Source organism: Globicephala melas, chromosome 1, assembly GCF_963455315.2.
Source record: "Globicephala melas chromosome 1, mGloMel1.2, whole genome shotgun sequence".
Lineage (NCBI taxonomy): Eukaryota > Metazoa > Chordata > Mammalia > Artiodactyla > Delphinidae > Globicephala > Globicephala melas.
The window spans coordinates 187,215,334-187,243,233 of record NC_083314.1 but is presented as its reverse complement, the minus strand read 5'-3'; the positions used below and the strand labels follow the sequence as shown (position 1 = coordinate 187,243,233).

Genomic DNA, 27,900 nt, shown 5'->3' with positions numbered 1-27,900 from the left:
AACGGTAAACGAATACCCACGTTCACTGGACCTGACATGGAAAATGTAGAAAAACGTGACAGGAAATGGGGGCACAGAAAGGGCGGCGGAATTGGAATTCTTTCTCTTCCCGGAAAGAAATGTTTACTTTCTGTATCCAAGCGCTTGTTTTGCTTCCTGAGTTTTTGGTGACAGGAAAAAACCAATTTTTTTTACTCCCTTCACGCTGAAAAGGGGTGAAGGCAATAAGAACCCACCCTTGTTCATTTCAGTAGCGCGAACACTGGAGAGTTACACAAGGAAGAAAACAGTACACGCTGAACATTTATTTTACTTTCGCAGAACAAGAGTCCTAGATAGTTGCTACCATGGTGGCTTAACTGAGACAAAAATAACCAGGGGGCGTCCACAGGATTCACTGTACAGCATCGATGCATTACCATAGCAGAATTAGCAGTGACTCAGCTATTTAACCACCATTTTCTAGAAAGAATTCATCTCATCACATAAATCCTGAAATAAGTGAAATAGAAATCACTACAGACATTTTGCACAATGTACTTTTAGTTCTCCGCAGTTTTGTTTGGTATAAAGCACATATAACTTGGTTCTGATATAGACAATTATTGATATAATTTTCAAGTTTTTCAGTGTGGGAAAGTCACTCTCACTGTGGCCCTCTGCAACGTGGTGCCCACAACACCGCCCTGGGCGGGTGCAGACGCTACTCACACATCTGCAGTCTAGAAATAGCACATCAGCTGAACGCCAGTTTTCCTCTGATGAAAACTGGAAAAAAACCCCAAAACACCAAAGACTTTGCCAATTAGAACAGTTTCCAACTCAGTTTGGACATCTAGGCATGGACCCAGTGGCCATCAAACTCAGAATCTCAGCCCTCAGGAGGAGAGGAGGAGATACTACAGAGACAGCAAACTGGAATGTTTTACACCCTGAGCTGCAGGGTGAGTACGCCAAGCGATGGTCAGCACAACCTCATGACTCTGCTCTCGGCCCCTCAGCCAGGATAGAGAAATAGGCAGACTCTTCAGGGGAGCTGGGACGTTCTTATTTATAAACTAAGAAAACAAAGAGGTCCCAACCAGGGCATGTACGTGTTTTGGAGAAAAACAGAGCCCTTAGCACAATGTTGGTCAAAGGCAGAAAGAGAGGAGAGTTTCTACCTGTAATAACATCTTTGTTTAATTTTTCCCACCCAGGGGAACAGTGAAAATACTTTCAGGCATCAGGAAGCACACCCCCTGGACAGATGTAAAAAGACATGTTGCATTTCTTTGATCCCCTCTGGCCCGTCTATAAATGACCGTCCATGGGACAGTCAGCGCCGCACAGGAGGGAAAGCCCACCAGTTTGGGGAAAGTATTTCAAGGGCTGGTGACGAGCATGGCTCCATATGGATGACATTCCTCGTGCAGCAATTTTTTACTGTTTGATTCACAAATTAAAGACACATTTTGGATTGTGCAAGAGTATTCTCAGCTTTCCAAGGCATATGATTTTAATGCTGATATGCAGGAAATTATGACTATCAGAATTCTTTTTTAAAAAAGCCTTTTTTATGCCACTCAGTAGTGGAAATTTCCTTGAAAGCCAGAGAAGTGTGGATACTACATCTCTACGTATCAATGTAAGTAAGCAGATGACCAGATTCAGAAGCCTGGTTCAAGAGTTTGTTTACAAAGGCACGGATGACGACCAAAGACATAGGAGGAAGGGACCCAATGTAACACACAACACCCGGTGTCAACACTGGTACGAGCACACCTGCGATGGTTCAGTGAAAAGAACATACTAAAAAACCACTAAACAAAGTTAATTAAAAAACATGTCTGTACGGTTATTAAACAAATGCCATTGCCAGGCTGCGGAAACACCCAACATGTGGACGACTTAGGGGTGGGGATGCAGACAGAATGCAGCTGCAGCACATGTTTTGTGGTCTCCCACCCGGGATGAGGAGAAGTCTCAAAAGCAGCTTTGCTAGAAACTGCCTCATTTACTAATAATTTAGAAAAATCTTTCTTGGTCCTAATATCTAGAAAATCAAAACAGGATGAGAGTGGAGGGAGGGGCACGTCCACAGGAGGCAGGGACCCAGGTCCCTAACAACACTCGGACACAGGCGGCTGGCACCTGATAACACTCAGATGACAGTCTGCCGTGGGCAACCACAGATGCACCCCTTCTGTTCACGTCTCCCCATCAGCCGGGGGCACAGTGGCCACAGTCTGAGGGCAGAGGCAGCAGCCCCAGGGAAACGGTGCTTTCTCGCTGGTCCTCACAGATCAGTGCACCAGCCGCCACCCCAGCTACCGCCAAAGAATCCTCTTTAGTTTGGTTTTGGGGGGAAGCAGAAAAAGAGGAAAGGGATGAAACCTGGGAAAGTCACACGAGCAACCCCTGCACAGCGAAGGTGCGTGTGACCCGCCGTCCTCTGGAGCAGGAGGTCAGCTTCGTAAAAAGGTTGTTTGTAGTTTAAAAGGCCTCATTTTAATCCATCATCATTACAAGATTTTTAAAGTTAGCGGAACTTAATGAGATATAGTTATTGCTCTTTGTTTCCAAGAGATCTGCTCTCCAGGAGGGGCTCTTTTATATTTTCCAGCTGAGAAGCCAACTGGAAAACCAGAGAAGCAATCAGGGAGCCCAGGCCCCGAACAGCTGGGAATGCTGCCTGAGACTCAGGGAACGATTTGTGCCTTCGGGTGGCTCTGTCCGCAGGCTGGCTGGAGATGGCCAGGTGGCCAGCCCGCGGCCCCGAGTAGGGCTGCACCTGACAAGCCCCAGAGCTCTAGCCTGGTGGGAGGGAGGGGGCTGCGTCCCGATCAGAAATCCCAACGGGCTGCGAGGCAAGAGGTGAAGCGAGGGGTGGCGCCTCAGCCCACCACAGGCCTCAAACACCTGGCTGGCTGTCCGTCTGTCTGCTCTGGAGGAGGCGGGCCGGGCCAGGCCGTGGGTCCGACTGTGGTTTACCTGGCATACACGATGCGTTCCATAAGCCACCTATGCCTGTGTTTCCTTTTAAAAACCTACACTGTCATTTTAAACGCAGCATAACAAAAACAGTAAATATTCCACACTCGTCCTGCTCATCATTCACGAGGGAAAATCCTAAAAGCCTCGTTGATGAGACAAGGCAAGGCTCCTGACCAGTTGAGTGGGGACGGGTGCTCCCCAGGGGCGCTCCGAACAGCCTGCCTCTCACCCAGGGGAGCAGAAGGGACAGAAGCCCCCTCCCTGAGCCAAACACCGCGGGGGGCTGCCCGCAGCCTCGGGCTGGAAACCACGTCTGGGCCTCTGGGGAGCCCCGGCCGCAGGTGAGGGCTGGACCTTCAGGTGAGGAGCTCGGCGCAGCAGGCACGGAAAGGGGTGGGGCCGCCTTCGCTCCGTGAGTGACCTTCCCTAAGTGGTGCTGATGCGGGCAGCTCGGCCTCGGGCAGGAGGGCGGGACGCCGGGGCCGGACACTCCATCCTCAGGAGCAGGGAATGCCGGTCTCTGCACCCCAGCTGTCCCCTCTCCGCTCAGTGCCCCAATGCCGTGGCCTCCGTGTCTGGGCAGCGGACAGACTCCCTGACAGCCGAGGAGCCGGACGTACCTCGGGTGGCCGCCGACGGCTGGCGTGGGGAAGCGGGTTCTCTCCGCCGGCTACAAGTGGGGAGGGCAGCCGCCGGCACCTGGCTGCAGCCCCGGCTTCACAGCTGTCCCCAGTGGTCGTCACCCACAGAGGAATCGGGGCCTGGCCTGGCTGCAGGGGGTGCGCAGAGGCCGCCAGGAGGAGGTTGTCACGTGGCTCGGCAACGGCTCAGTGGCAGCTGTGGTCTGTGCCCCAGGGGCTGACATCTGGGACCCCGATTCGAGCTCCCACAGCTCTGACCGAACATCCCAGGAAAGAGCGGGAAAGGCTGCCCACCCGCACCTCCCACACCCGGACTGTGACCCGTGGAGCCAGAGGCCCCACGCCTGCCATCCAGGGAGCAGGAGAGGCGAAGGGGGTCCCCCACTGGCAAGGAGCGGCATGGTGCGCTGCGCCCCTGAGGCTCCGGGGCTCAGTGGTGTGGCCGGGGGTCCGGGGGGAGCAGCGGCTCAGGGCTGCTGTCTGGGGACTGGCTGGTGGCCGCAGCCAGGCTCTGCATGGCCTCCCGCTGCTGCTGCTTGGCCTTGTTGTAGAGCAGGACTCCTGCTGTCACCAGCACGGTGCCCACGGCTGACAGGCTGGTGACCCTGTTGCCGAAAACGATGACGCTGAGCCAGACGGACAGGGCGTGCTTGACGGTGCTGGCGACACTGCGGGAGAGGACAGCGGGGACGTCGGCGGGGGCCGAAGGCGTCTCCGCTAACCCCACTCTTTCATGCTGGGGTCCTTCCTACTAGGAAAAAGGTCACCGAGAAGTAGCGACACTTCCAACAAAAAGCCGAGTCCCATCTTCACACTCAGCGTTTTGCCTTATTTTGCTTCGTCCTTTTTTTGACGGAAATATTTCTAAGTACATTATAGCTATCGTGACATTTGATCCCTCACTACTGCAGCGTGCTCTCCACAGAACGAGGAAGGTTCCTCTGAGAGCGCCTGAGAGAACCGATCATTAGGGAGAGTATCTGGGAAGTGACACAGCCCTGCTCAGCCACTGCTGGGACCTCATGAAGATAAAGTGAACACGACAGGGCTTGTCTCCTGGGCTGCCATTGAGGACAATTTAAACTTAATTTTTGTACTTTTCTACCTAAAGCTATTTTCTTTAAAAAGAACTGGTTTGGGGACTGTCCTCGTGGTCCAGTGGTTAAGACTCCGCACTTCCAATGCAGGGGGCCCAGGTTTGGTCCCTGGTCGGGGAACTAGATCCCATATCCCGTACAGCAGCCAAAAAAAATTTTTTTAATAAAATAAAAAGAACTGGTCTTCTGTTTTCTGCCTTTTTTGAACCGTCAACTAACAATCACTGAAAAACAAAGTTTCAGGGGTATGTGGATATAATTCCTGGCCCTAAATGGAAACAGGACCGTGTGACAGACTGTGACAGCGAGAGCTTCAGGAGACCTCAGCAATCAGCAGGCAGCTCCCCTCCAGGACTCGGGCAGAGGGTGCGTGCACCCCGGGAGGCCCCAGGGCAGCGACGCACCTGCTGCCATCACTCCTGGGTACAATTCCTCTCTCCAGTGACAGTTCTGCAGTTAAAGGACAAAGGCCCGTTGGCTTCTACGACAACTTGACGGGCAGACCCGCTGACATCACTGCATGGATTTCCAGGCCTGCTGGCAACCTCAGCCGACTCCTTTCTATTTGTTACTGAAAATGCTCCGGTGTCAAATCACGCTTTCGCTTTCGCTAAGTCCGCCCAGTTACAGAGAAGAAGCCTGTGAGACCTGAGCTCAGTGCTAAGTTACCAGCAGGGAGCCGACGGCCACGTGTGGCTGCTCGTGTGAACTGATTAAAGTTAGAGAAATGTCAGACGTTGGTTCCTCGTGGCACTTGGCACGCCCCAGGCGCTCAGCAGCACACGTGGCCTGCGGCTCCCACCCTGGGCGGCCCAGAAGCGGGACAATCCGTCATCCCGGGAGATTCCACGGACAGTGCTGTTTCGGGCAGAAGTACACTCACACCACTCCAAGGATTTCTGCTTCTGCACAAAATCCCAGTGGGGATTCCCCTAAAGATCTGTTTCACAGACTTTCCTGTTCACGTTTCAAACGGCACCAATACAGAACGGCCTAGTAATTACGACCTGTGACCACAGCGATCGCTACATTTGTGATTCCACAACCACGAACACCTCTTATAAAACGTCTAGATGGCAAGCGTTCCCCTCTGCACGTGACCTGGAGGCACCTCACCTCTTGGGAGGTGCGGTCCTTACCTGAAGGTCACGGGAGAGATCCTCCCCATGAGGGCGTAGGCTGTGACGCTCTGCAGGTGGAAGAGGACGCCGTCCGCCAGCAGCAGAAGCAGCACGTCCTGGCTGTAGCGGAAGCTCCTCGCGTTCCTCCCGATCACCGGCAAGTCCTGCGCCAGAGCCAGAGGGACGCCTGCGGTGCTGACACCCAGACCCCAGCCCAGGGGCCAGCGCAACGCTGGAGCCCAGCCGTAGGACAGGACAGCCCAGTTCCACGTGTGTTAAAAAGAGAGGTGTGCGTAGACGCGCACCTGTGCTTCTGTAGGACCGACGGGATCCCACGACACGCGTGAGCACAGGAGCGTGTTTGTGCCCACGCAGACATGTCTGGGAAGCAGCTCCACCAGGAGCGGGCCTGGGAGGGGCTGGGGGACATACTGCTCTCTGTTTCATAAGCTTCTGCCCTGGGACTTGTTCAACAGTGGTCACAATGTTTTTAAATAACAGTAGTAATAAAAAACAAGTGCAGGGGGACTTCCCTGGTGGCACAGTGGTTAAGAATCCGCCTGCCAATGCAGGGGACACGGGTTCGAGCCCTGGTCCAGGAAGATCCCACATGCCGCAGAGCAACTAAGTCCGTGTGCCACAACTACTGAGCCTGTGCTCTAGAGCCCGCAAGCCACAACTACTGAGCCCGTGTGCCACAACTACTGAGCCCACGTGCCGCAACTACTGAAGCCCACGCGCCTAGAGCCCGTGCTCCACAACAAGAGAAGCCACTGCAATGAGAAGCCCACGCACCACAACGAAGAGTGGCCCCTGCTCGCCACAACTAGAGAAAGCCCATGTGCAGCAACGAAGACCCAACACAGCCAAAAATAAATAAACAAATAAATTAAAAAAAAAAACAAGTGCAGGAATTCACTGGCGGTCCAGTGGTTAAAACTCAGCGCTTTCACTGCCGTGGCCCGGGTGCAATCCCTGGCCGGGGAACTAACATCCCACAAGCCCTGAGGTGCAGCCAAAAAACAACAGAACAGTGCACCTAAAAACGCTCACAGCAACGTTTCCGGGAACCGCTGGCTGAGCTTTGGCCCCCGTGGGCACCGGACCCACATAGGACCCGCACGGGTTTGCTTCGCTCGGTCCCCCCCCACCCCCCTGGGCGCGTGGCGGCCTCTGTATTCAGCACGCCCGGCGCCCGGGGCTCGCCCTGACCTGGGAAGGCACCAGGGCTGGACTCACCATGAAGAAGATCCAGGCCGGGACGAGCATGGCCACGGCTGCTGCACTGGTGTAGAACTGCAGCTCCGCGGCCCTGCGGGGACAGGCGCCTGATCCTCTCCCCGCCTCACCCCCGCCCTCGCCCTCCGCGGAACCAGGGTGCCCCAGTTTATTTATCTCCTCCCAGATGATAACGGACGGCCGGGCCTGACAGGCGACCCACCGGCCACGGGACAGTGACAGGCAGCCTCAAACGAGCCGGCCAGGGGCAGTTGGAAACAGGTGGGGTTTTCTCCCAAGTTTCAACGAGGTTCTTTTAAAGGCACCATGAAATGGGAGGGGTCAGGGCACAGGGTGGTCTGGTCTCCATGGAGCAGTGACACTTACGAGAACCTATATTTGTCCCCGCTGAGGAGCTTTTTGGAGAAAACGTTCTGCAAACTAGAATAAAGAAAAGAAGAGGTTACGAGAGGTCAGATGGTACCTCACACGGCCGAAGCGCCCTGTCCTCCAGAAACAGGGACACACGGCAGCTCCTTGGGGATGGCCCTGGCGTCTGCTGTGAGCCGGGCTGAGCTGCCCCTTTCACAGATGGGTAACCTGAGGTCTCAGAGGCTGAGGACATGCCTGAGGTTACCCAGCTCTGCTCGGCAGCGGCCACGGAACAGACAGTGTGAGCACAGGAAGACCCTGGGAAAAAAACAGAGACAAAACTGCTGGCCAGGAAGGCCCGCCGTGGCCAATGGGAAGACCAGACAGCGTCCAGCTTCCCTGGAGCCAGAGGGCTCAGCATTCTGAAGAACGACGCTGCTCCCTGGACGCTGGGTGCACAGCAGCTCTGGCCAAGGGGGCTTAAACCAGAGCAACAAGCCTGCTGCACAGGTTTACAGGCCCTGTCCCCCCCCGGGGGTTTACGCTGCAGGCCCGTCAGAAACCTAGAGGGAAAGCCGTGTGAAGATGTTTCCTGCAGATCTAAGTCACGAGGTCTGCAGCGTCTGCAGGTGAGCGAGGAGGCTTCTGGAGACCATCCTGTGCTCGGAGTTAACAGGCGATATGCAAACTACGACGTGAGCTGGACTGTGTTTCTGGGAAAGGCTGAAGGAAACACAGCAAAGTGTGAGAAATGAAATGAAAGGTGATTTTTCATTTTTCAGCTGTATTATTCAAATTCAAACCCTCCAGATGGGCCTGTTTCTCTTTGGAAGTAATGGCAACAAGAAACCTTTGGATACCGTGTTGCTGCTGTTTCCTCTCTTTTCTCAGAAGTGGTGACGCTGAGACAGCAGGCTGTGCAGAGGTGTCAGCAAGACGGCTCAGCCACCACTGGGGTGTGACATCTATCCCCCGTCCTGCGGGACACGGAACCCCACGCGGCACAGGACTCACCAGTCCATGATGTTGGTGGACAAGGCGGCCGAAAACCCCAGGAAGTTGAAGCTCATCTCAGTGGCCGTGCACAGCGCCAGGCCGCCCATGACAGGGATGAGCGAGAGGTTGACCAGCAGCCCTGCGGAGCGACAGCACACAGGGGCCGGGCTGCAGCGCCCCCCAGCGGGCCGGGCTACCCCCCACCCCGCCCCAGGAGTGCTCTGCACACTCTGTTTGATTCTTCTCGCTGGACGGAAAATATAGCACATGCCTCCTGTCACCCGCTCCAGAGCCAGGTGCCAGGGGCACGGCAGCCAGAGCCACCAGCTCCAAGCCCTGTTCCCTGCACCCCACCCCCTGACCCCGAACCCTCATCTGCAAAACGAGTTGGGTGAAGGGTGGTCTCCAGGGAAGGCTGGGAGAGGAGGGAGGCCCCAGACCCTCAGAGTGTCCAGCGCTCCAGCCTTCGTTCTGAAATCTAACCAACAGCCTTGACGTGAAGGTAAGGCTAAGACCATTCGGTGCAACAGAAAATCACGTCACTCTGCACACAGGGCATCCAGCTTCATGTGGTACCGCTGCTTTGATTTCAGACACAGCATTCCATTTATCTTGAAATTCAAAGCAGATGAGGGGACTAGCCTCTCGTGTTCAGCAAAAAGGAGCAGAGATGCAGCCCTCAGATGACCGTAGCCCCCACCCCCGCCGAGGACAGCGCTGTCCACACAGCAAACCCACAGGCCCACGTGGCCTGAGGCTGAGAGCATCACCACAGAAGGAGGCCTCTGCTGGATGGCGGACCTCACGCAGGGGCCATGGCTGGGAGGCCGTCCAGGGGGCAGGCGCCTTCGTGGACTCGGGGCTCTGCCGGGGCTGACCCACAGGGCGTCACTCCTCTGGGGACCCCAAACCTTGGGGTCCCTCAAGTCCTGGCACCTTCATCATTCTCCAACGCCTCCCCAACAGACTTTTTTTTGCTAAATTTTATCAAGATTTCCTAATTGTTCTCAGCAAGACAGCTGGTTTTCTACACACGTACCCACCGCAGCTGGAGCCCAAAGTGTGATGCTTTTAAGGCCCTTGAGATAAATCCTTTCTGCATGGTGAAGCTTGACGTGCGGTCAGGCTGTTTCCTGCCGAGTACGATTTTAGGAATCGCTTTTACACTTTGATCTGATGCTGTTTTACCATCACCTAAGCGTTTGTGCGGCTCCAAGGGCACGTCTGCGAGAAGCCTGGCTGCGCCCCGTCCGTCCCCATCCTCCTCTCTCCCTGAGGCAGGTGCCGCCTTGTTTTACCTTTTTGTCATTTTATTAGTTGAAGCAAGCACGTGTCTCCCTCTGTGAGCGCCCCCCACCCCCGGGGTCAAACACGACGTGTCACGTCCACGAGTCTGCACTCTGCTTGTCTTCACGGAACCACACTCTCTAAACGGTTGGCGGGAAAGTCCGGGACGTGTGCAGCTGGCAGCGCGTGCCCGCAGCCCAGGTTGGAAATTTGTAACAAGTCCCCTCTGCTGAGCTTTGGGGAGCCACAGTGGAGGGCAGGAGGGGGTGCGGAGGAGGGGCCGGGGCGCCTGGCAGATTCCTGGGACAGAAATGGCACCGAGGTTACCTGCCTGTCACTCCTTCACCCAGCTCCTACCATCCCGGGCCTCTGAGGCTAAGAAACGACAAGGAGGGAAGTGGAGGGAGCTGAGCTCCAGGGTGACGTGGGTGGGAGCGGCCCCCGGAGGAGCTGGCACGCCCGGGCGTTGGAGGCTGCTCACCGGTGTGCTCCCCCAGGACGGTCCGGGACAGGATCACAGTGAAGATGGGGGCCGAGCTCTTCACCGTCTCAGCAAAGGACACCGCCACATTTTTCAGGCTGACCAGACCCAAAACCACTGTTGCAAACCTAAGACAGTCAACAGCGTCACAGGGATGAGTTGGTGCCTCTGCAGCCACGGGGCAGACCTGGTAGGAGCCCAGAGGGTGTGCGCGTCTGCCCCGCCCCCGCCCGGCCCCCTCCCTCCCAGGATCACCTGATGGTAACAGTCAGCCAGGGGGAAGTGTTTTACGTGTAAAAAACTCAGTCCCTCAACCAGGAACGTTAGCGGCTTACCTCATGAGACCCACGAACAACATGGTCATGATGAAGTTGGGAGGGTAAGAAAGCCGGGTTTTGTGCTGATACAAACAGCAGGGAACAAATATTTTAACACAGCCGATGAGCGTGGTTGACAGCATCTGCACGGCCCCTGGAGGAGGAGACGGGGGGGGGGGGGGGGGGGGGGGGCGCCAGCTGAGCAGAGGGGCTCCGCCCCGCCGGGAGCTCCATCCCGCCGCCAGCGCCCGGTGGGGTACCTAGCATGCTGGGCTCCCCTTCCAGAAGGGACAGGATGTACTTGTTGAGAAACAGGGTGCAGAAGCTGAAGAAGAACCAGAGTGTGAGGTAGATGAGGGCGCGGGCACCCCACATGCCCAGGTCCGCCTCGATGACGGTTGTCTCGGTGACGGTGACCGTGAGCACCTGCTCGTCGGGGCCACCTTCGCTCTGGCCAAATGCGATCTTCTCACTCCGGTGGCCAAACACGGGGCCCCAGGCCAGGAGCGGCCGTCCCCCCGGCTTCTCACCGGGGCCCGGAGCCAGCTCTGCCAGGGCCGCGGGCTTAGCGGATGCCGACATCTCAGGGGCGGCGGGCAGCGCAGGGCAGGGACGCGGGGACGGAGGCAGCGGCCATGCAGGTGGCACTGGGCGGGGCGCGGGCTGGAGTGGGAAGGAAAGGACGGCGTTGCGTGAGCGGCTAAGGTCCTGCCGAGTTTAATCACCCACTTAGAGTTTTCAAGACGCAAACTCGGGGTCCTGGCCTTGTTTCCAGCCCCAAAGGAGCGGGCGCCCCGACAGCTCGGACTTGTCTTCCAATAAGTTTCTGAGACCAAAGCCTTTACCAGCCTCCGTTCCCTCCTCACACACCTGACCCTCCAGCCGATCCCGCCGGAACTCCTTCTACAGTACCTGCCAACCCCTGCCTCTTCCAGCCCCGCCCCACCCCCAGGGCACCCCGCACCCCCCAAGCACCGGCCCAGCATCGAGCTCATCCTCCAGGCTGCCCTCCCGCAGCTCGGCTGAGGCCTGGGCTCTCCGCCCCCACCCCGGAAGCTGTCACAAGTGCTCTGCACCTTCCCACCCACCCTGGGACCAACCAGAGCCGCTGAGGAAGGGGCCCCCTCGCCCGGAGCTCTTCCCACCAGGCTGGCTCTCCCACGCCCTCACCCAACTTCTTAATATTTCATCCAGTGTTCTGAGTTGTCCTTTGTGGGAGGGTTGACCTGCCCCGTCAGAGACTCTGAGTTTCTGTCCCTCCATCGGGTTTTGAGTTCCAACCCCTGCGTTCTTCGAGTTCTATTTGTTACCGTTTCAAACTGGCCTGTTTCTCTCAACTTTCGATTCCTTCTTTGCATCCTCTCTTTCACGGTCCAACAGTTCATCACCCAAGCCCTGACAGTATGACCCTCAGCCTCTCAGCGGGTCAGCGGCCCGCTGGCTCGAGGGGGCTGTTCGCGTGCACAGATCCTCGGCCAGGGGACCTCCTCCTGGGCTTGAGGGCGGGCGGGCCTTGGAGCGGGCATGGGCACTGCCTCTGCAGGTGCCCAGGAGAGGGTGATCCTCCCTCAACAGACCCACACCTGCTTGGCGCTCAGGCCTGTGGCCACGACTTCTCAAGAAAGACCCCTCACTCCCTCAGATCACAGGCGAAGTCCGACCCGGTCTCTCCCGTTTGCTGGTGGGTGAGCGCTTCAAGTTCCGGCCCTTCTTTTTTTTAATTTATTTTTTTGGCCACGCCACGCAGCTTGCGGGATCTTAGTTCCCCGACCAGGAATTGAATGCGTGCCCTTGGTGGTGAAAGCGCTGAGTCCTAACCACTGGACCGCCAGGGAAATCCCAGTTCTGGCTTTAAGCAGCATCCCAGTGACACCACCTGCCCAGCTCAGGAGCCCTGGCCACTCCTCCTCAGTGACACCAAACCGCAGTTCCCAGCCCCCTGCCCCCACCTCTAGGCAGCCAAGCTGGCTGCCTATGTCCTCGTCCCTCCGATGCTGACATTCGGGGGGCGCCCGTCGTGCTTTAACCTAACTTCCAGGCATGCGTGACCCAGACGGACTTGTGACTCCCTGACCCCACCTGAAGCCAGGCTCCTGGCTGAGCATCCCCCCAGCTCCCCGTGTCCACCCAGTGCTCTCGGTCACCCCACAAGCTCAGCAGCACCAGGTCCCGGTGGGCACCCAGGCCTGACATGCACCCCGACCCTCGGGACACCAGGGCAGCTCCCCAAACGCACCCCAGACCACGACGAATGCACGTGGTCCTCCCGTGGGCCCCCACTGCCCCCGCGATACACACGAGCCCTTCGAGCCCTCTGGGCGCTGACGGGGCCAGATCTCCGCTAACGCCCCGTCCTCCTTCCTCTTCCCAGCCCGGTCCCGCCGTCCTCTCTGGGCCACACCCTGCTGGAAGCTGCACCTCCGTGGGCTGGACCGGCTGTGGCCCAGCGGGGGTATGGGGAGCCCGTGCTGCCCCCCAGCTGGGAACAGGGGCGCAGCTGCGGGTGGACGGAAAACACAGGAACAAAGCCCGTGTGTAGCTCGGGATCCCCGAGAGCAGAGAGATGGCGCCCCACCCCCGGGCCCCTGGCTGACCCCGTCTGGATGCCCAGCCCTGCAGCCGGGCCCCCCCAGGGCACAGCTCCCACTGGCCGCGGGGGCTCTGCCTCTCAAGGGAGCCCCCGTCAGGCCCACCGATGGCGCCAAGCCCCTCTCTTCAGGGCCCCAGACCCGGTGTTTGTCACACAAGCCCCGACGCCACCGCTGAGGTCCCAAAAGCAAACCTGTTGGCGAGGTGACGCTCCAGAAGCCCCCGGGGAGGGTCCCATCGCCCTTCCTCTCTCTCGTCACAAAACGAGGCTGGAGGCAAGGTGCAGGCGCTTCCCCCGACTCTCTCCACTCGGTTTCCGTCTGGGAAACGCACAGCTTCCCAGGCAGCACCGCCAGCCGGGCCTCCGCCTCCTTCTCTGCAGCTCAAGGAGCTCTGGCCCGACGCCAGAGCTCCGCTGCTGAGCCCCGAGGCCCTGGGGCGCCCGCTCTCCTTCCTCAACAAGAAGCTGCTTTGAAACAAAGACGGGTCCGTGCAGTTCCACAGCTGCCGCTCACCTGGTGACGGTGTGGTATTTCACTGGATGAACAAGCCACAAGGGACTCATCCCCACTGCTGACCACACCGGGCCCCAGACCGTCCGCCACGTCCGTCCTGTGCAGGTCGTTCCTTGTGTTTCTGCTGGGTCTGCGCCCACGGGGCACCCACGACCCCCGAGGTCATCGTGCTGGGCTGTACCCTTACCCGCCCTGGAGGTTCTGCCCCATCTGCCCCGAGAGTGGAGGGTGTTGGCGGCCTCTGAAGAAGCAGAATCCATCACACACACACACCCCCGCCCACCCAGCACACGAGGCTCCAGTGCCTCCCGACTGTCCCAGGCTGAAAGCAGGTGGCAGCACAGACGCAAACAGATTCAGACCGAAACGGTGGGGATGGACCTTTCAGGAGTCACCGCAAGTGACAGGGAACGTAAGAAAGAGTCAGCAGAGCCCGTGGCCGGGATGGCACGGGGACAGAGCGTCCGTCAGATGGGGTCAACGCGGCACTTTTTTGCCAGCAGCAAAACAAAAGCCAAACAGAACCTAGGCGCCTGTCGACAGGGACGCAGATGGCAGCGGGTGGGGATGGACGCCCACAGCGGGCAGAGGGAAGCCGCATACGGGCGATGGGTGATGGGCAAACCTTACAGCTGTCGGAAATGCTGAGGCCGAGTCGCGGAAGGAGACACACGACACAGCGCCACCAGTGCACTCAAGTGTGTCCAGACACAACATGTCATTAGAAATAAAAGCACAGAAAGTGCTGTTAAGAGCAAAGAACTGGGAACTCAAGCTGGGGGCGGGGGGGGGTCTGGGTTGGGCCGCAAGGACAGGGGACGCAAGCGGGCAAGCATGGCGGGCGTCGCGCTGTTTTCTAGGCCGTTCCGAAAGCTGAGGATTTATACATGAAAAAGAGCCAGGCAGCACCTGGGGAGACAGATGCCTGTTCAGACCAGAGCCTCCCGGACCGTCTGCCCTTGGTGACCTGGTCTCAGGTGGCGCCAGGAGCTTTCTGTGTCCTGCCGCAGGTTCCGGACTGGAAGGCAGCAGGCGCTCCATCACAGACCAGCACTGCTGTCCACTGCGTCCAGAGCAGGGCCCAGGGAGCCCAGGACGGATGCTCAGGCTCCCTCCAGCGCGTGACCTCTTCCTGACCATCGACAGCCCACAAGCAGCCCACCCAGCCTGGTGACCGAGGACGCGACAGCCAAGGGACAGGCAGACCCCCCCGCTTTCGCGTGCAGCAGGAGGGGTCGGCAGCCTCCGTGTGTGTAGTTTCCGGAAGGAGTCCAAATGCCTCTGGAGTCAGAACAAGGGCTTTGAATGTCTTAAAAAGTGAAATCACGGGACTTCGCTGGCGGCCCACTGGTTGGGACTCTGCGCTCTCACCGCAGTGGCCCGGGGTGCAATCCCTCCTCGGGGAACTAAGATCCCGCAGGCCGCGTGGCCCAGCCCCCAACAAACAAACAGATGAAATCAGCTTGGGAATGGACGGTCCTGTCTTGCTCCTTCTCGACAAGACTCCCCAAGTCACACCAGGGTTCCTAGTTGTTTGCTTGCTTTTGCTTCGTCAGGCGATGGGGGTCTGAGGCCTGGAGGGCTCCTCCAGCGGCTCCGGGGGTGGGGCCGGGGGGCTGGAATAAGGAGGGGCCACTACAGAGAAGCGGCGGAGACCAGGCAGTGAACGAGGCCCCTGGGCTGTGATGGAGGCCGAGGTGGCAGGGAAAGCAGAGACCAGGGCGGGTGGCCCTCCAGGCCGGACGCCAGAAGACCCTTCTCTGGGGAATTCAACAGGCACGGGACAGACCTTGAGGACAGAAATCAGGGCCCCAAGGAGAGGCCTTGACGGAGAAAGCAGCTGAGCAGCCCCGAGCTTCTGGTCACCCTTCAGTGCCCTGGGAGCTGAGCCAAGGCAGGAGACGGGGCAGGGGGAGCCGAGTGCCCACCGGCAAGCAGGACGTGCTGCTTTGAAAGTCACCAGAACAGGGTCCCTGGGGATCAAGACCAGGGTGGCAGAAGTGGAAATCTCACCAGGGGCGCCGGGCTCCCAAGAAGATCCGACTCAGGACAGGACTTGACGTGGAGGCTCCGAAGGCCCCCAGAAGCACACGGGGAGCTCGAGGTGGCGGGCATCAAGGATGCAGCCACCAACGTGACCGGGGGTCCTGCTTCTGGACACAGTCCACAAGGGCCAAAGCGGCCCCGTCCACAGCCCAGCCACCAGAAGGAGAGGCAAGGCGCCTGGGGAAAAGCTTCCACGACTCAGCCTGAGGACAGGTGAGGATCAAAGATCAGAGACCACCTGGCCCGCAGGCTGCCAGTGGGGGAGAAGCAGCCTCCTGGCTGCTCCAGGAGGGACAGATGGACAGGATGCAGTCGTGCAGAAAAACAGACAAAGAAACTGTCAGGAATAAATCAGCGGGATGAAAACATGGCAAGACTAGAGAGGAAACGTCCCACTGCTGAATGAAACTACGGCGTCCTCCTACTATTTCCCTGCGAGGTGTTAACTGGTGACCAGGGTCAATCACAACTTTACCCCCCGGAGAAACGAGCGGATGCCCCTCCACGGAGCCACCAAAGTGGGAACCACCAGGAACGAGACAGAGACACCATGTCTCCCTGACCTGAGGCGCTGAACCCGGCACCGCTGCAGTTTCCCTGCCACAGGTGCAGATCTGACAGTGAGAAAACGCAGGCGTCGAAAGCCGAGGAGAGGAGGATGGACGGCAGAGGCTGAACACCAGGCCAGGGGCTGCAGACCATTACAGCATCCACAACGCGCAGATCCTGCCAACGCCACGCACCTTTTCAACATTCACGCCCTCTGGAACCAAAAATGATCAAATCAATGACAACTCTAAAACCAAAAATCTCTAACGTGCAATACAGACAGAACTACCCGAACCAAGCCACCACTCGGGTGAACAACGTCATCCCACTGAAGAGCGAAGGACAGGAAGCCGGCCAGTAACTGCGCCAGCGGCACGGAGAACACGCGCAGGCTCCAGATGACACCCCAGGCAGGCGAGGTGCGGCAGACAAGGGTGTGCGCTGCGGGGAAGGAGGGGTGGCCGCAGGACGCCTGTGCAGGCCGCTGCCCCCCCCCCCGCCCCGGGAGGCCTGGAGGCAGGGACGCCCCCAGCAGCACAGCCGGCTCCTAAGCCTCATTCTCTGCTGGGCTGAACCAGCCTCCTTGGAGGAACGGCTGATGCCAGGGCTGGGGCAGGAACTGGGCCAGAAGGAGAGGGAGGGCTCCTAGGGTGATGGGGACTTATCAGAAGGACACAGGGGCCAGCGTGAGGGATGCAGTTTGAGAGAGAAAGTAAATAATAGCAAAGGGTTAGAAGCCACACATCCACCACGATCACTAAACGGGGAAAGGAGAAAGCACTTCCTTCTGTTACAAAGTCAGATGACTGATGCAATTAGAAAATCTCCGTTTGGCGACCATGCCCATGATCACACTAACAATCGACTCGGGCTGGGTGAAAATTTAGAAATAACAGAATATTTAGTCTCAAAGTGTATCCCTACAAGGTACGTGTTAGTAACAAAGGGCACTCGATGGAGGTCCAAAGGGGAGAAGACAGGAAACTTCCTTGAAGAAGGAGGAGAAGGGGGAGGCGCCTATCCAGATAGGAGGATTCCAGGTCACGTGCCGTATCGGCGCAGAAACAAGTAACAAATTGGAACGGAGGCCCAGAGGCGCCGCACAAGCAGAATTCCGGTCCAAGACAGAGTGGGGCTGTGGCTCGTCGGAGAAGGGAGGCCACTGTCGCTGATGCTAGGATGGCCGTTATCCACACCAGCGAAAACAAACTGGACCCTGATCTCACAATTCTAGACAAACAACGATTAGCAACACCCACAGAGCACTTCCTAGGAAGCAGGTAGGGTCTGACCGAGCATCTCACACAGATTAACTCAATGAATCTTCACAGCAACCCTTGCGGAGGGACGCTGTCACCCGTGTGAGACACATGAAGTGGGGAAACGGCCTCTGGCCACAGTTCAGGGCTTGAACCTGCGCAGCCTGTCTGTGAAATGCAGCTGTGTAAACCCTTACGTTTAGAGGAGAATGTAAGAGAATATATTCCTGATCCTGGTATAGGAAAAGAGTGTCTTTCTTTTTCTGCCCGCACCACACAGCTTGCAGGATCTCAGTTCCCCGACCAGGGATTGAACCCGGGCCCAGCAGTGAAAGCGCTGAGTCCTGACCACTGGACCAGCAGCGAACTCCTGAAAAAGAATATCTTAAACCAATGCCCATAAAGGAAAATATAAATAAAACAGACTGTGGGCTAAACTAAGAGCTTCTGTGCCATCGAAACGCACTATAACGTATTGTAACACGAACACACTAAATGACAAAGCGACAACCTGGAGGAGGCATTTAGGACGTGACAAAGGAGAGGGAACGGATTCCTACAACTTAATAGGAAATGTGGGCAAAAGCACCAGCGCAGGAGAGCGTTTCCAAACGGCCGATAAGCACGAGAGAGGATGCTTATCAGCCCTCCAGCGCCGTGTAACGCGGCACCGCACACCCGGCGGCACAGAGCAATGACACACCTACGACCCCGCAAGCTTCTGTGGTCGGGACTCTGGCAGCAGCTGTGCTGGGCAGTTGGCCGTCACGATGGCAGGAGGGGCCGAGGCCTCACCCGAAGGCCGGGGCGCCTGCTTCCAAGCCCACACGCGCAACCCCCGGCCAGCTGTTGGGGGAAGACCCCTCCGCGGGGCCGCCCGCAGCCGGCACCTGGCCTGCATTGGAACGGCTGAGAGAAAGCGCCCGAGGAGGCCCGAGTCTTTTTGTAACCTCGTCCCCTTCTCGTTTGCTGGTTTGCTGTTCGGAGCTCATTAGAAGGCCGGCCTCGAGGGGAGGGGCTACAGAAGGTGAGAATGCGGGGAGGGAGGCAAGGTCACGTCCAACCACGGGGGTCGACCTCACCAGCGGTCAGGGAGCTGGACACACCACCCACCCCCACTGCCAAAAACCATCAGGTCTGACAACACCCAGAGCTGCTGGAAGGTGTGGATCCAGAGGCCCCCAGACACGGCTACGGGGCGGCTGGTACGAGCACTTGCGGAAATGGCGTGGCAGCCTCTTGAGAGCTACGCGCCTGCGCACCCTACACATCAGCACTCCCACTCTCGAGGTTCCCCCAGGGAAGTCCTGCGAGAGCGTCCAGAGTGGGAGTGCCCGTCATGACGGCTGGGAAGTGCGACCGGCCACCCATCGGAGAATGAACGTGTGCTGTAGACTTGGCCCAGGAGTGAGGACGAGACACGTCCTGCAGTAGCCACGGCTGACGGCCGGCCAGGCCCTCTCTGCCCGGATGGTGGGCGGGCACGTGACCGCAGCACTTACCACTGGTTACCGGCCGCAGCGCCGATCCTGAGCAGAAGGCCCGCTCCTGGCTGCGGCGAAGCCCCGCGCGGCTGCGCTGGGCATCGCACAGGGAGGCCGGCAGCGGCCAGGTGTCAGCGGCCCAGAGCCCAGCAGGTGTGGCTCACCCAGCCCCGCGGAGACCCCAGCTGCCCTCCCCAGCTCCGGCTCGTGTTTCCACCGCCCGTTCTTCTTTCTCAGGCCCCGTGACTCCAGGTGCCTCCACGAGAAGCAATTCTCATCCTGCGAAAGACCGAAGGTCAGCGGCCCCAATCTGACAACGAAAAACTGACCCCACCTTCCAGGTCGGCCTGGAAACAGGGCGGACAGGGCTGAACGCAGGGCTCGTGGGGCACTGCTCCCCGCCCAGGCCCTTGGTGACAAAGGTCTGAATTATTGCCCTCTCAGATTATAGCACAAATAACAAGAACCGAAACGTAGCCTTTTCCACCCAGCACGGAGTAGGTGGCTCACGAGGCCAGGGTTGACTCTTAACTTTACTCCTGCCTAGAGCTGTCTTCAGAAGAGGGTTCACACGTGGGACTGAAAGGAAACCAGGTCAGCGACACGTAGCGAGAAGCACACCTGTGACACTTCCGTCACGTGCAGGCGCTGAGCCCCCTCTCCCACGGCCTGAACGGCCCAGCCTCCGCCAGCCCTGCAGCGAGGGCTCACGACCCACGGGGAGGGTGCCTGGTTCTGAAACGGGGGGGGGGGGGGGGCAGGACCACCACGGCACATTCTCCACCGAAGGGAAGTTTGCGTGGAGGTTAGCGAAAATGAAGATGTCAACTTTCCCATCCAGTTCCGTAGACCCTTAAATTCTAGGGCCTGTCAGCCTGGGGTCAAGAGTCCCTGTTCTCCAACAAACAACTCAAGAAGTTCTCAAATGCCTGGTGAGGAAGTCTAGGTTGGTTCAAATTGTCAGCAGGGCAGTTTAGACAAAATATACTTAAAGTCTACAAATTTTATACACTAATTCAGAAATTCCACCTCCAGGGATTTATCCTAAAGAAATAATCCAACAAAGGCCCAAGACTGTACATACAAGGATGTTAAAAAGCTTTGTTTTTAAGACTACGAAGCTGACACTAGCCAAGTGTCAGATAAGAAATTTGTAACAAACCCTGTCACATAATGGGACACTGTAGCCCTGCAAGTTTTGACAAAAATAGATTTGTCATAGATTAAGTGAGAGCAGAGTTACAAGCCCTCTGCACAGTATGTTCCCGTTTAAAAAGTACAAATGGTTCAGAAGCACACAGGCGAAGTTACCAACTGTGGCCCGCTCTGGGAGCAGAATCTCAGGTCCTTCACATTTCGTTTGCGTTTGGGCTCCTCTTCATTTTCTAATTTATGTGCACTGAACATGGATTTCTTAACAACAAGGACCTGTATATAGCACAGGGAACTACAATCAATATCTTGTAATAACCTGTAATGGAATGGAAAAGAATCTGAAAAAGAATGTGTGTGTATAACTGAATCACTGCTGTACACCAGAAACTAACACAACATTGTAAATCAACTGTACTTCAATTTAAAAAAAAAACTTTAAAAAGAAAATGGACTTCTGTAATGTAAAAACTTTCCTATTCCCTCCCTTAATGTTCCTTTTCATGCTGTTTAATATTGTTTTATTCTGCTTTACAATGTTACTTACAAGTTTAAAGATTTTTGGTAAAGTACATTGCACTCTACTAAAAAACAAAGAACTTTAAGCCACTAAACAAAGAGTCTGCCTCTAAGTAGCTTTGTTTTTTCCTCTCTTTTTTATACAGCAGCAGTAGGTGAGCAAGGTCCTCAAGGCTTCAGAAGATGAGCTTGGGGCGGTGGGGCGGGGGCACTGCCTGGACCCCACAGGCCCCGTAAAACCCGCTACAGGAAAGTCACCTGAGGACTACAATGAAGTCTTAGCTCTGGGCCTGACTGGGAGTTTCCCACTCCAATTTACAAAGTAACAGTCCGCTAGGACCAGCGCCCGGCAGGATGTTAGTCATTATATAATTTCCAGTTTTCTAAAATCCTGCATAGAAAGACACCAACTGCAATGAATTTGCGGGCGATCGCGCCCTTTGGTTCCGGATCGGACGGAGCATCTTTACCCGGTTCTTTCGGAAGCGGTTGCACCTGCCGCTCGGAGGCCATGCCCCACTTCGGGGGGGCATCGGGGGGAGGGGGGGCTAAAACGCAAGGACACCCGACCCTGTGCCCCCCCATCCCGCCTCTGACAGCCCACCCCCACGACCCGGGCGCGGCTCCCCCCACCCGCTCCGGAGACCCCAAAGCCCCGCCGCACCTGTGCCCAGCCGCCCCGCCTCAGGCGCCGTGCGGACCCGGGACGGGAACGCGGCGCCGGCCGTGGAGGCCTGGGGTCCGAGCGGACACCTGCGAGGTGGGGCGGGAACTCCATGCGGTGGACGCTGAAGGAGCGGACCGGTCGTGAAGGCGCGAGGGACTGTGCCCCCCGGCGGCGTCGGACGCCCAGGCGCGCGCGTGCCAAGGCCCTGGGGTGGCTCAGCGGCCGCGCCCGCAGAGGGTCCTGGGCCGGGAAAGGGAGGTGGCTAGTGGGGGGAACTTCGGCCCAGACGCAAAGGGCGACCCCCGCAGGCGACCCACCCCGCCAGCTTAATTCAGCGCTTCACCCACCGAGAAGTCCCCGGGCTAGACGCCGCGCGGGCCCCGCAGCCTCGGGGACATGCACCGGGACCCGCAGCCGCATCCGGGCGGAGTTTCAGCGCGCCGGGGCGAAGGACGCGGTCACCCGGGGCCCCGTCGCCCCCGCCTCCACACGGCGACCCGCCCACGTCTCGGCGACTGCGGCTCCCCGAGCGAAAGCCTGCGGGTCGGGCCCGGTGGGCGGGCCCCAAACAGACCCCCCCCCACCCCGATCCCTGCGGGCGGTGGGGCGGGGACGGGGGCGGGGCGGAAGTGCCGCTACCGGCCCCGGAAGCCATGAGCTGGAAGTGACGCGCCGGAAACCAGCCACGGCTCCCCGCTGGCCCGCGGGACTCGTTCCGCTTTGTCCTGAGCGTTTGGGCTTCTCTGCCGCCGCTGCTGAGCCGGTGGAGGGGCCACGCTACTGGTTGATTCTCCCCCGCTGTCGTCCCCTTGGCACCCTCTTGGCCGTAGCACTTCAGCCCAGGCGGGGGTGGTGATCCTGGGTGACGGCGACCCCCATCGTCATCCCCTTGGCACCCTTCGGGCTGTACCACTTCAGCCCAGGCGGGGGTGGGGCGAAGGCGATCCCCGCGGCCTTGGTACCTTCCGGGCCGTACCACCTCGGCTGGCGCCCCTCGCGGTTTTCCCCCTTGACACCTTCCGGGCTGTACCACCTCCGCCCAGATGGGGGGGGGAGCGATGGCGCCCCCTCGCGATATCCTCTGGCGTACCACGTCAGCCCAGACGGCGACCCCCTCCGTCCTCCCCTTGGTACCTTCCGGGCCGTACCACCGCGGCCCAGGAGGGGCGACCAGTTCGTGGACCTGTAAGTCCCTAAGGGGCCGCCCTCCGAGTTTTGGTTTCAAGGGACAGAAATTCCAGCCTCAACACGCCTCCTTTAGAAGAGGAAAGATAGAGGGAGTGTCTGTCTTCCCAGCATCCTAGCATCAGAGGAGCTCTAGGGGCACCTGGACCCCCGAGGCCACGCCCCTGGAGAGGGCGCTGATTGGCCAAGCTGTGTGGAGCTCCGCCTGGGGGCGTGACCTCGGCCCAGGTGAGCGGCGGGCTGCGCTGGGATGGTCGCAACTGCTGCGGAGCACCTGCCCAGACCGGTTCTCCTCCCCGCTTACTTTTTAACATGATTTTAAGGGGCAAGGGTACAGCTAATGGGCTTTTTTTTTTTTGTATATGTATCTCCTCCCGCTTCTCTTTCAACGTCAGATTCACATATTATCTGTCTTTTTATGGTGATTTAATTATCGGGAGAGAGGAAATCTCAGAATGTTAGTGTTGTTTTCTTTTGTAAATTGAAGTATAGTTGGTGTGCAATGTTATGTTACAGGTGTGCAATATAATGATTCACAATTTTTAAAGGTTATGCTCCATTTATAGTTCCTATAAAATATAGCCTATATTCCCTGTGTTGTGCAATATGTCCTTGTAGCTTATTTTATTTTTTATTTATTTTCTGTTTTTTAAAAAAAAATTTAATTTAATTTTTTATACAGCAGATTCTTATTAGTCATCAATTTTATACACATCAGTGTATACATGTCAATCCCAATCGCCCAATTCATCAACCCCCACCCCCACCCCACCGCCCCTTTCCCCCCTTGGTGTCCATACGTTTGTTCTCCACATCTCTGTCTCAATTTCTGCCCTGCAAACCGGTTCATCTGTACCATTTTTCTAGGTTCCACATATATGCATTAATATATGATATCTGTTTTTCTCTTTCTGACTTACTTCACTCTGTATGACAGACTCTAGGTCCATCCACCTCACTACAAATGAGTCAGTTTCGTTTCTTTTTATGGCTAATATTCCATTGTATATATGTGCCACATCTTCTTTATCCATTCATCTGTCGATGGACCCTTAGGTTGCTTCCATGTCCTGGCTATTGTAAATAGAGCTGCAATGAACATTGCGGTACATGACTCTTTTTGAATTATTGGTTTCTCTGGATATATGCCCAGCAGTGGGATTGCTAGGTCATATGGTAATTCTATTTTTAGTTTTTTAAGGAACCTCCATACTGTTCTCCATAGTGGCTGTATCAATTTACATTCCCACCAACAGCGCAAGAGGGTTCCCTTTTCTCCACACCCTCTCCAGCATTTGCTGTTTGTAGATTTTCTGATGATGCCCATTCTGACCGGTGTGAGGTGATATTTTCAGGAGCAAGGGTACAGCTAATGGGCTCTGCTTAAAGCCTACTTTTTGGTCAAACTTTCACATATTTTTCTTCACATTATTTTAATAATTTTGTTTTTTATTTTTATTATTTTTTATTTTTGGCTGCGTTGGGTCTTCATTGCTGCGCGCGGACTTTCTCTAGTTGCGGCGAGCAGGGGCTACTCTTTGTTGTGGTGCGTGGGCTTCTCATTGCGATGGCTGCTCTTGCGCGCGGGCTTCAGTAGTTGTGGCACACGGGCTCAGTAGTTGTGGCTCGCGGGCTTAGTTGCTCCGCGGCATGTGGGATCTTCCCGAACCAAGGCTCAAACCTGTGTCCCCTGCATCGGCAGGTGGATTCTTAACCACTGTGCCACCAGGGAAGTCCCTCTTCACATTATTTTAAAATTAATAAAATTTCTCCTTTGGGTCTTGGCCAGAGGGTCAGTTAATTAATGGTGGTGTCTGCCCACCCCTGGGCGCGCACAGGTGGGGCTGGGGCCGCGAACTGCAGTTCAGGGCTCAGTGAGTTACTTGTGGTGATCAGTGAGTTAGTTACTTGTAGTCAAGAATTTCAAAAGGAAATGTATAAAAAGTATCCAAAACTTTATAGCAGGGCTTCCCTGGTGGCACAGTGGTTAAGAATCCACCTGCCAATGCAGGGGACACGGGTTTGAGCCCTGGTCCAGGAAGATCCCACAGGCCGAGGAGCAACTAAGCCCGTGCGCCACAACTACCGAGCCTGCACTCTAGAGCCCGCGAGCTGCAACTACGGAAGCCCGCGAGCTACAACTACTGAAGCCCGCGCGCCTAGAACCCATGCTTCGCGACAAGAGAAGCCACTGCAGTGAGAAGCCCGCGCACCCCAATGAAGAATAGACCCCGCTCGCCGCAACTAGAGAAAGCCCACACGCAGCAACGAAGACCCAACGCAGCCAAAAATAAATACATAAAATAAATAAATTAAAAAAAAAACCTTTATAGCAGAATCTTTCTTGCATTTTATCTGAGACAGTGCGTTTTTAAATTCTGAAATGATGTCAGGGGAACCTAGGCACCTTCCCCTCCTGGACCAGGCACCCCAGCATGGAGGACAGTTCGACCCAGGCCTCCAGCCACTGCCCGAGGAAGGCTTTGCTCCATGGTCACACTCCCAGAGTTTGTATCCTGCCCTTTTTTCTTTGTCCTGCTAACAGTTGTTCACCAAAAACAATAAAACAGCCAGTTATTTTACCAGCAAAACGGGTTGATTTGGCAGCAGCAAAGAAGTGAAGTTCAGGACAGGCAGCTACGGTGAACCACAAGCAAGTCTGGTGAAGCAGAGGAGAAGGGCAAGTTGTTATAAACAGTCTACTGGAGGAACTGGGTGGTGGCTTTTCATTGGCTGAGAGGCCGCCAGGCGGGGGACATCGTCCTTCCTCCTGCTGGTGGCAGTGAAGTATCTGCTTCTGGCCGCAGGTGCAAGGGACTCTCTGCCTGCTGGGATCTGTGTTGAGGCCCAGGGGCACCTGCCTGAGAGCTTACCCTTCTGGCCTCCCAACTGCATTATAGTTGAGGTTCCCCTTTGTTAATTTTCACATAAGTCTTCTCTAAACACTGCAGGAGACACTGCTGCAGGTAGCGAGTCGTTTCACCGCTGGGCCGTGTCTGACTTCCAGTATCAGGGAAGGGGTCTGAGTGGTTTTACCTGCATTTGCTGGAGTTTCCACTTCTTCCTTTGACTGGATTCCAAGAAGCAGAATTTGGGGTTGAAAGACTTTAGACCGGCCAGGATTCTTCACACCCTTGTCAGCCTCAAATGTGACCATTTCAGCCTCTTTGCTGATTTGCACATTAGACACAAACTTGTTAGGAAGCGGCTCTCATGAAGGAGCCCCACGCCGGCCAGCCTGCCTCTCCTCGTGGCATCTGCCGGCCTCTCCCAGTCCAGCCCCCCGCCCCAGCCCCCTTCTCACAGGCTCAGTCTGCATCTGGGCCATGGTCTGACGTGATGGCTGCAGTCAGGTGGGTTGGTGACTTGCGGGCCTGGAGGAGCCCAAGTTCCCAGGGGACGGTGAGGACAGCAGGAGGTGTGGACCTGGGCCTGGGAGCCCACAAGGCCCAGAACACGGGGTCCCGGGAGGAATTGTGGGGGAGCCCCCCCTTGTCCCTCCAGCCGCACCGCCAAAATCGCCAGGAAGCACTGACCCGCACGATGCTGCTTCCTAGGCGCCTGGCCTCCTGATAGCAGCCCCTCGCTGGGCCGGGGGTGCCTCTGGGCCCACGTTCTGAGGGCTCCACGTTAAGCCCCAGGGGTTCTCTTTCTTTTAAACAATCACCATTTGTTAGGCCTCACCACCTCGGGGTGCTCTTGGGCGCCCTTGCTTACCCCCTGTAATTAGCTTGCTCTGGGAGGAAGGCGGGCGGAGTGGTCAGTGCTGGGGGCGCCGTTGGAGCTGCCAGGGCAGGAGGAGGGACGGGGGCTTCAGGCCGGCAGCCCATGTGGGCCCCTGGGCACCCAAGGCATCGGGAGCTGAGTCTGCTCCAGGCTTCTCGGGGGTGGGGGGGACCCGTTATTCGGTCCACTGGGAAGGGATTTCGCAGATGTAATTACGGTCCTGAGCGTGTGGCCTTCAGCCCCATCCAGGGGGCAGTGCCCGGAGGAGGGGAGCCTCACCAGCAGGTGAGGCCGGTGGGGTCTGCCTGGGCCTGGCCCCTCCAAACTCAGCCCTGGCCCACCCAGCAGGGCCCCTGGCCATCCCCAGGTCACTGGGCTGTGGAGTCGAGGCCTCTGGTTCCTTCCTGAGTGTCCTTCCCAGGCTCTGGGTCCAGCCGGGATGCCCACAGCCTGGGACGGCCAAGCAGCCTTTCTGGACGCTGCCCCTGGTCCCGTGGGTGATGTCTACTCACCTGTCATCCTGGCCATCACCTCAGCAGGCTGCCCCGGGGGGCCAGAACCCCGTCCAGTGCGAGGGCTGTGCCCGAAGGTCCCTCAGTGAGACCCACTCGGGGTGGGGCAGCAGCAGCCGCTAAGGCCTCTGGGACTTGCCCACTGAGCAGCAGATGAGGAAACAGGGAGTCTGCAGCCAAAGTCGCTCAGGTTCGCGACACCTGGGCCCGAGCCCAGGCCTGTCCCCAAACCAGAGATGTGCAACCTCCCTGGCTGCCCTTTGGGTACCCCTCCACACACGCTGTGGCGTGACCCCTGCCTCCCACCCCCACTTTAGCCTGACCTTGGGGCTCAGCCTCTGGACTCCACGGGCCGGGGGCACTGGCAGAGCAGGGAGGGCACCTAAAACCTCTTCCCCCTGGGGCTGGGGCGAAAGGTCATGCAAGCAAAACCACAGGGCTGGGGAGCCGCCCCCTTGCTGCTTCAGGCCAGCGTCTGGGAGAGTCCAGGGCACCCACGGGCCTCACCGAGCTCCCAGGAAGCCGGCTGAGGTCAGGCCGTGCCTCTGTCCCCGTGGCTGCCTGTCCTGAGCTTCTGGGGGCAGGAGGCCCTCCCCGCAGGGTGCGGGGCGCAGACCAACCCCGTCCCCGCTGTCCTCCGCGGGCTTCACCCGCTCCTCGGCCTGGCCCACACTGACCTCACCTCTTCCACCAAATCCTCAGCGTTTCCAGATTCTGAGGTGGCCCAAGCTGTGGCCTGGACCTTTCTGGGGTGAAATGTGCCGGCAGTGGCCAACCCCGCCCCCTGTGGTGATTCGAGTTCATGGTCCCCCCCCCCCGCACCCCCCATCCTCTGGGCTTCTCCAACAGGCCTCCACCCACCGCGCCACTTGGCCTCCATCTCCACAACTGCTCTCACCCCCAGCTGGCCCCCCAGGCAGACTTCCCAGGTCCTGGTACTCAGTGGCTCCCAGGTGTGGGAACCTCAGCAGGACAGGCCCCGGCCACCACGGGGCAGGAACTGCTGGATGCGGAGCCTGACCTGAGAGAGAGGGGAGGCCAGCTGGGTGGGCGCCCAGCACTGAGGCCTTGGGTGAGGTCTGGCCCCGGCGCTGCTCAGACACAGGCCAGGAAAGGCCAGAAGAGGTTTCCAAGGCCACCGCCCTGAAGACCAGAAGCTTCGAGGGACCTCAGGCCTGGCCCACAGAAATG

General features: G+C 57.6%; 1 protein-coding gene across 10 annotated transcripts; it reads right to left on the bottom strand.

Moving 5' to 3' along the window:
• Positions 1-285: 285 nt before the first annotated feature.
• Positions 286-21,906, bottom strand: SLC35E2B (solute carrier family 35 member E2B). 10 transcript variants are annotated; one of them, XM_060284342.1, is made up of 10 exons: positions 13,611-16,199; positions 10,933-11,169; positions 10,767-10,831; positions 10,525-10,660; positions 10,190-10,317; positions 8,440-8,560; positions 7,441-7,494; positions 7,075-7,147; positions 5,854-5,999; positions 286-4,285 (listed from the first exon to the last, which is right to left on the bottom strand). In XM_060284342.1, exons 1-10 carry the CDS (start codon positions 13,868-13,870, stop codon positions 4,048-4,050), a joined length of 1,458 nt encoding a protein of 485 aa, XP_060140325.1. In that variant the 5' UTR covers positions 13,871-16,199; the 3' UTR covers positions 286-4,047. The 10 variants fall into 10 exon arrangements, with proteins under 10 accessions (XP_060140325.1, XP_060140331.1, XP_060140354.1 ...); XM_060284348.1 differs by lacking the exon at positions 13,611-16,199 and adding an exon at positions 21,634-21,906 and having other exon boundaries at positions 10,767-11,169; XM_060284371.1 differs by lacking the exons at positions 10,933-11,169; positions 13,611-16,199 and adding an exon at positions 21,634-21,906.
• Between the last annotated feature and the right edge of the window lie 5,994 nt (positions 21,907-27,900).